A 7,996-nucleotide genomic window follows, 5' to 3' on the forward strand; every position below is an offset into this window, starting at 1 on the left:
CTAAAGTGGAGGCTGTTTACTTTAAGTGCAGTGGGAAAAGGGGAATTTTGACAGTTCTTGCCCCAGAGGAAGAATTGGAGCCATAATGAGGAAAACACATTTGTAGTGAATTGCTGATATCTCAATATCAGCCTCAGTCCAATGTGTGGAGACTGGCTCTCTTTTGTAGTTGATATGTAGTGAGTGGTGAATCCATGGAATTGTTTCTACAGGTAGCTGTGGAGGCCAAGGCATTGGGTATATTTAAAGCAGAGGTTGATAGATTCTTGATTAGTCAGGGCATGAAGGCTTAGAGGGAAAAGGCAGGAGATTGGGGCTGAGAGGGAAATGGATCAGCCGTGATGAAATGACAGAGCAGATACAATGGGCCAACTGGTCCGATTCAGCTCCTATATCTTATATATATATATGATTCAGGGTGAGGGTCCAAGATGTGATACAGAGCCTCAGGAGTACATTCAGCCAGAGACTCATTCCACAGAGATGTAACACTGAGTGTCATAGGAAGTCATTCCTGCCTGTGGCCATCAAACTTTAAAACTCCTCCCTTGGAGTGTCAGACACCCTGAGCCAATAGGCTGGTCCTGAACTAATTTCCACTTGGCATGCTTAACTTATTATTATTTAATTATTTATGGTTTTATATTGCTATATTTCTACACTATTCTTGGTTGGTGCAGCTGTAACGAAACCCAATTTCCCTCGGGATCAATAAAGTATGTCTGTCTATCTGTCAGAAGCAGATCATTGGGAAGGATCCCAGCAATGACTTTCCTTCTGGCAAGAGCAGGGAGAGACCTCAGTAGATATCACAGTCAGACCTGTCTCCTTTCTTCAAGAAGGTCACAGGAACATCATTTGTAAGATCCTCTAACATGCTCTTCTCTTCCTGGGTGAGGGTGTTAAGAATACACTGTGACCAAAGCGTGTTATAATACTTCACCAAGTATTTTGTTTTCCCCAAGGCTCCGGTGTTTTTTATTGGATGGGTGGCACTTGTGGTGGGTCAAGCAGTCTAGAACACACATCAGACAGAGAATCCATTGAAGGGGCCTTTGAAGTGCCTTCTACAATAAGCACTGTCTGCTTCCCAGTTAAAATCAGAATCAGGTTTATTATTACTAATTGATGTTGTGAAATTTGTTGTTTTGTGGAAGCATTTCAGTGCAAGACATTAAAAAAACTAAGTTACAATAAGAAATAATGTAAATAAATAGTGCAAGAATGGACTAGTGAGGTAGTGTTCATGAGTTCATGAACCCATGAGAAATCTAATGGCAGAAGGGAAGAGGCTGTTCCTAAAATATTGAGTGTGCATCTGCAGGCTCCTGTACCTCCTCCTTGTTGCTAGTAATGAGAAGAGGACATGTCCGAGATGGTGAGAGTCTATTAGTAATGGGTGCTATCTTATTGAGGCACCACCTTTTTAAGATGTCTTTGACGGTGAGGAGGCTTGTGCCCGAGACGGAGTTGGCTGAGTCTACAACACTCTGCAAACCTCTGTGATGCAACTAGTCAGAATGCTCTCCATGGTTTATCTGTAGAAATTTGCTAGAGCCTTTAGTGACATGCCAAATCTCTTCAAACTTCTAATGAAGTATAGCCAGTTGTTAGGCAAACCTCTGATATTGTCTCTCAGCAAGCTAGGCTCCTTTGGTGTTGGGGTCACAGATGTTTTGACAACACTGAAGAATCCAGGCCTGTTGCAGTTATTGGTGAGTTCCTGATCTCCCTATGCTTTTCCACCTACCATATGTTGAACTTCAGCTTTCACTGCCAAAGAAATTGTTTATCTGCTCCTTTTCTTGACAATGTTTCCAGTCCAAAAATAATTTGCATTTATGTTTGGTTTAATCCTGGATCCCCCGGTAGTTTTGATAAATCAAGACTTAGTGATTTCAGGTGGAGAAGCCAAACATTTTTTTTGTAGGCACTAGTTACAGTGGACTTCAGGGCTAACCAAATTCTGTGAGCGTTCTGCTGTTCCCGCTGGTATAGACTCAGGTTGTTTGTAAGGTAAGTAGATTTAGTGTTGTGGGCTTCCACCTCAATTTATGTTATTGTCCCTCGGACATGAAAAATGATGGACAGAAGGTTCTTTCAGGATACTGTACCTTTAACAAGTCAGTCAGTCAAAAGAAGGTTTCCCTCTAAAATACAATGGATTTGTTTTTGAAAACAAGAGGTTTTGCTATTGAAGAGCAACATCATTTGATCAGTTGGACTGTGCACAGGAGAGCTTTCAAAATATGGTCAAAATGGGAGTGTTTTGCCTCAATAACAGTAACAAAATTCTGTAGATTTTGTGTCATGGGAAGTATTTGGTCCGTTGAAATTCTGTAACGTATGTGAATGGGAAGAAGTTTGGTCCATTGAATTCTACAGTGTGTGTAAATGAGTGAAAGTTTTGTCTTTTGGGATCCTGTGTGGATCTGCAATTCATTCTACTAAAGAACATTAGGACAGGTTTGGTTGTTTTCCCTCCAGTGACTTTGTTACTGATGCTGATACCAATTCAAACCTTGATGGAATTGCACTGAAAGATCAGCAAGTTCTCATTAACAGGGTCAAAAACATCAAAGTGTTAATGAATAACTCTAGTCTGAACCTACAAAGACACCGAATAAAATCTGGTTGGAGTTTTAGAGGTTAAATATGAGTGGAACTCAGGTTTTCATTTCCATTCGGATTGTTCATAGCTTGAAACATCCACCATGATGATCAAGTCATCAACTGTGATTTCAATCCTCCTCACACTCTCAGGTTGGTATACATTATTTTCCTCTGATTATTTGATATGGTACCTGATCTAGGTAGGCTTACGTTACAAAGCCATCACTCTGATCACTCTGTCTTCATTGCCCTGTCCCTCTTGTTCTTTTCATCTTCCTTTCCTTATACTCCCATGCCTATCAACCCATCGCATAACCCTGTCCCATTTGCCTACAACACACTCTTAATATCACTCTGTCTCTGACCCGCTCTCAGTGTGTTATCTCCACTATGATCCATCACTCTGTTCCCATCTCCCTGTCTCCAATTGTGAATCATGTGGACCCCATTATGCTGCTATTATTATACTCTTACCTCAATTTCTGCTCTTTAAGTAAATAACAGTGAGGTATACAACTGACTGCTATTAAGCAGGCAGCTATACAGTAGATGGTCAATATAATATTATGTGCTTAACATTTTCACTGAAGGTGAATCATTTTGTCTTGGAGTCCACAAAAACTGCCTCTCTCACACTACCAACAAACAATATTCCTGTGACTGTCCAATTGCCGTGACAGAAAATTGTTTGGAACCCTGCAGAGCAAGTCACAATGGTGCCTCACCATTGAATGTAGAATGCCCCACCTTGTAATGTAGAGGGCCCTGGCTCTATGAAGTCACCAGGTCACTTCTTGAATAACTAGAACCCACTTCTCAGTGAAGTAAACTGTACACTCATTCAACCTTTCTCGTGTGTTCTTTCTCTATTCCTTCCATTTCCTTCACCCTGAAGGCGCATGGGCTGACAATAGTGATCAGTTTCAAAATGTCTTGAGAGACAGCATCAGCCAATTGGACAACGATGCCAAGGATGGTGTGGACCAGCTGCAGGGCTTGAAGGTTAACCGACGACACATGTGAGTACCTGGCATGAGGGGTGTTATTATAGGCTGAGCTCCTGTGAGGTGATTTGAAATGACAAAATTTTGCATTTAGTAAAATAACGAAAAAAGTTGGCACATCTGCTGATCAGCAGAAAATTGATGAACTGAACCAGTGCCAGGGTTGTTGAGTGGAAGCTGATGAGCTGCACATGGTAGTCAGACAGAAGCTAAACAAGGGGTAATGGATAACACACACAAAATGCTGGAGGAACTCAACAAGTCAGGCAGCATCTATGGAAGGGAATAAACAGTCAACAGTTTGCACTGAAACCCTCTAACACAACTGGAAAGGAAAGGGGAAGAAACCAGGATGAGAAGGAGGGGGAATGGGAAGGAGTACAAGCAGGTGATAGGTGACACCAGATGATGGGAAAGATAGGTGGATGGGGATGGAAAGATGAAGTAAGAAGCTTGGAATGGATAGGCGGAAGAGGTAAAGAACTGAAGAAGAAGGAATCTAATCTGAGTGGGCAGTGGACCATTGGAAGAAAAGAAAAGAGGAGAAGAAACAGAGGGAGGTGATGGGCAGGTGAGGAGAAGAGTGTAACCAGATCAGGAAATGGAAAAAGAAAGAAGGATGGTGAGGGAAGAAATTACCAGAAGTTTGAGAAATTGATGTTCATGCCATTAGGTTGGGGGCTGCCCAGTCAGATGTTATTCCTCCAAACCATGTTTGGTCTCATCTTGGCAGTAAAGAGGGCTAAGGATAGGCATGTCAAAATGGGAATTGGAATTCAAATTGTAATGGGTGTTAGATGAAGAAGGTCATATTTGAATCTTATCTGCTGTTCTATACTACCCCTATCTGAATACTATAGTTCTCCTATCTTCCCACATCCACTGTTGCCTATTATGTGCAGAAATTTATCTGTCTCCTTCAGAAAGTATATTCAGTATTTAACCGCTACAGCTGTCTATGGTAGTGAATTCCACAAATTCACTATGTCCTAAGAGAAGAAAATACTCTTCATCTCTGTCCTAATGCTTTACCTTGTATCCTGACACTGATCTCTTGCTCTAGACAACCCAGTTAGGATTAAGCAATATCATCACTGCATTTATGAAAGGGTATGATAAACCTCCTGGAGTTTTTGAGGCCTCTACTAGTGAAGTAGACAAGGGAGAACCAGTGGATGTGGTGTGTTTGGATTTTCTTAAAGCCTCTGATAAAGTCCCATGTAAGTGGCTACTGTGCAAGATTAAATCACCTGGGACTGGGGGTAATAAACAAGCATCGATTGATAATGATTTGACAGAAGGTGGAAAACAGAGGTGCCTCTACAGGGACCAGTGACTGGGCCTCAACTGTATACAATATGTTCATGATTTGGATGTGGAACTGAATGTAATATGTCTGAGTCTGTCAACAACATGGAACTGAGTGAGATTGTGAGTTATGAGGAGGATGCAAAGGGGTTTCAAGCCAATTTTAACAAGTGGAATGGGCAAATACATGGTAGATGCAGTGTGAAGAAATTATATCTGTTGCAAAAACCTCAAAGGCAATTTTTATTTAAATAGTGAGAGCTTGGAAGTATTGGTGCACAATGGAACCTAATTTTTCTTGTACACCAGTCATTAGAAACCAACATGCAAGTGTAGCAAGCAGTAAAGACAGCAAATGCTATATCGGCCTTCATTACTAAAGTTTTTCGAGTACAGGAACGAGGATGTTTTGCTGTAGCTATACAAGGTTTTGGCAAAATTACATTTGGGAACATTATGTGCAATTTTAATTTCCTTACCTATGAAACTATATACTGAGTACTGGAGTCTATAGCTAAGGTTCACTGAATGGGTTCCCAAGATGGCAGGACTATCGCCTGAGGAGAAATTTGGTCGATTATATTTTCTGGAATCTAGAAGAATGAAAAAGGGTTTTACTGAAACTGGCAAAATTATAACATGTCTTAACAAACTGAATGCAAAAAGGATGTTTCTGAGGCTTGAGGGTTGAATTGGGTAGGGGAGGGAATTGGGTAGGATTGATGTCTCAGTCATATGCTGACATTAAGGACTGAGATGAGGAGAAATTTTTTGCTTAGAGATAGGTGAATTTGTGGAATTCTGTACTCAGAAGGCAGTGGAGACCGAGTCACTGAGTCTATATTATAGAGGTGAATATACGAGGGGTGTTTGATATGTTTGTAGCCTAAGGTAGAAGGAGTCAATTTTAGAAAACCCAGCCCATTTATTTTTCAACATAGTCCCCTCCTACATTTATACAGTTAGTCCAGTGGTCGTGGAACATACGGATCTTGGACCTCCAGAAAGTGTCCACAGCAGGGGTGATTGATACATTTGTGGCCTAAGGTAGAAGGAGATGTGTTATACAGCTCTCGTTACATGCACATGCAGGTCAACTCTTTGAATGATCATGCAGAACGTTTGAAGCTAATAACTCATCCCCTTCTACCTTAGGCCACGAACCTATCAATCACCCCTGATGAGTTATTAACTGATGAGTTATTGACTTCAAACTTTCTGTGTAATCACTCAAAGAGTTGAACTGCATGTGCATGTAACGAGAGCTGTATAACTCATCTCCTTCTACCTTAAGTCACAATCTTAACAATCACCCCTACTGTGAACACTTTCTGAAGGTCCAAGATCCGTATGCTCCATGACTGCTGGACTAAGTGTGTAAATGTAGGAAGGAACTATGTTGAAAAATAAATGTTCTAAATTTTCTAAAATTGACTCCTCCTACCTTAGGCCATGGACATATCAATCACCCCTCATATTTAAGAAGGAGATACGTTCTAGATATGAAAGGTTTCCAGGGAACCAAGAAAAGAGCAGGAATATTGTATTGAGGTAAGCAATCAGCCATGACCAAATTGAATTTTGGGCTTGTCTTGAAGAGCCAAGTGACTTATTACAGCTCTTATTTTCTGTTACTTTGTGCTATTACCAAATGCCTAACAAAGGCACTAACTATGGAAGGTGTTTGGGTTTCTTTCCTTATCTATTATATCACTCTCCATTTTGTTCTGAGTCTTTGCCAAGCATCGAGTTGCCAGGAAACTTTCATGCAATCTGTCTTTTTGGATATCCGCCTTTCAAGTTCATCTCCTTTTCTTGTTGATTCTTTCAGCCCCACAATGGCTAATCCCGGCCTGACTCCCATCACAGGCAACATTGAAACTGAGATGTCAGAGAGAAGAGAGGCCATCCAACAGCAGGTCACAGAGCACCTGAGCAACATGAGTGAGAAGCTCTCAGCTGCCATTGATGGCATGCATCAAAAGATCAGCAAGGACGTTGAAGAAATTACTCAAAGTCTGACACCCAGCATTGAAAGACTCAGCATCAACCGATGGGGGCAGTTATTAACCCCCTACAGCAAGGTTCTTAAGCCCAGGCTGGAAAGCACGAAGGACGTCAGAGATGTGCTGAGTCCGTCCACTGAGCGAGTACAACTGAAAAGTATTGGAAATGTGAACATCCAGCACATGACTGGCAATGATGAGGAGACGCGCAACGCATTTGACCAAGTCTCCCAAGAACTAGTCAGTAAGATGATCCCGCTGATCAAAGATAGCATGAGCAGGGTGAGCCAACTGGCAATTGAAGTAGCCCAGAAGGGTTGTGCAAAATAAGTTAGATTCACCACATATAAGGTGGTTCTGTACATCAGAGAACTAACTGAAGGCCAGCCTCACAAATGTTGATAGCACCAAATAAAATCCGGAATCATATCTCTTAGCAGCAACGTCAACCAGTAGATTGAAACAAGTGGTCCCTGTAAAGAAGGCAACAAAAAATGTGGAGGAAACACAAATCAGAATTGTCACAAAGTACAAACATCAATCAGCAGAATCTTCAGTGTGTGTCCTCGGCTTTGCCAAACTCCCATCCACAACCGTTAAACAGCAAAAGTACTTAGCTAAATTGTTACCCAGAAATGTGGAATTGCTTTGGAACACAAAATGCCACGTCTTTGCTTGTAGTCATTAAAAGCCCTTCAAATGCTTTTATTTGTAAGCTACTAATAAAAATTTTTCAAGCTTGATCTGTAGAATGTGGTTTCTTGAACTCACTCCTGTAAATCTCCACCAGCCCAATGACCCTCTGTAACATTTATTCTGCTGCAATTCTGAGGGTCTTGAGTTCTTGAGTTCTGTTACCAAAGTCCTAAGTTTCAAGAAATCCTCTTCAATCCTCTTTGTCTCATTATTTAGGGAGGAAAATAGTAAGGGAAGTAACATAGTAAAGAGTAAATGAAAGTTATAAATGTTATTTTCAAGAAATAAGCATCAACACTTCTAAAATTAGGACTTTAAGGCATGTGGTTCAAAAGGAATTTTATCTCCATACATCATTAAAAACTCAGT

The 7,996-nt window shown here is 41.0% G+C and overlaps 1 protein-coding gene across 5 annotated transcripts in view; it reads left to right on the top strand.

The window, feature by feature from the left end:
• The window catches only part of LOC132385167 (uncharacterized), a 72,451-nt gene extending 64,791 nt beyond the window's left edge, over positions 1-7,660 (top strand). For 2 of the 5 annotated variants that reach the window (XM_059957002.1, XM_059957003.1), the window contains exons 11-13: positions 3,509-3,632; positions 6,375-6,476; positions 6,757-7,660. In XM_059957002.1, the coding sequence (XP_059812985.1) occupies positions 3,509-3,632; positions 6,375-6,476; positions 6,757-7,261 (731 nt within the window). In that variant the 3' untranslated portion in view covers positions 7,262-7,660. Of the gene's footprint in view, positions 1-3,508; positions 3,633-6,374; positions 6,477-6,756 lie in introns of those variants that run through there. The other 3 variants (XR_009509102.1, XR_009509103.1, XM_059957004.1) reach the window with 3 other exon arrangements.
• The last annotated feature ends 336 nt before the right edge of the window (positions 7,661-7,996 follow it).

Source organism: Hypanus sabinus, chromosome X2 (genome assembly GCF_030144855.1).
Source record: "Hypanus sabinus isolate sHypSab1 chromosome X2, sHypSab1.hap1, whole genome shotgun sequence".
NCBI classification, from domain to species: domain Eukaryota; kingdom Metazoa; phylum Chordata; class Chondrichthyes; order Myliobatiformes; family Dasyatidae; genus Hypanus; species Hypanus sabinus.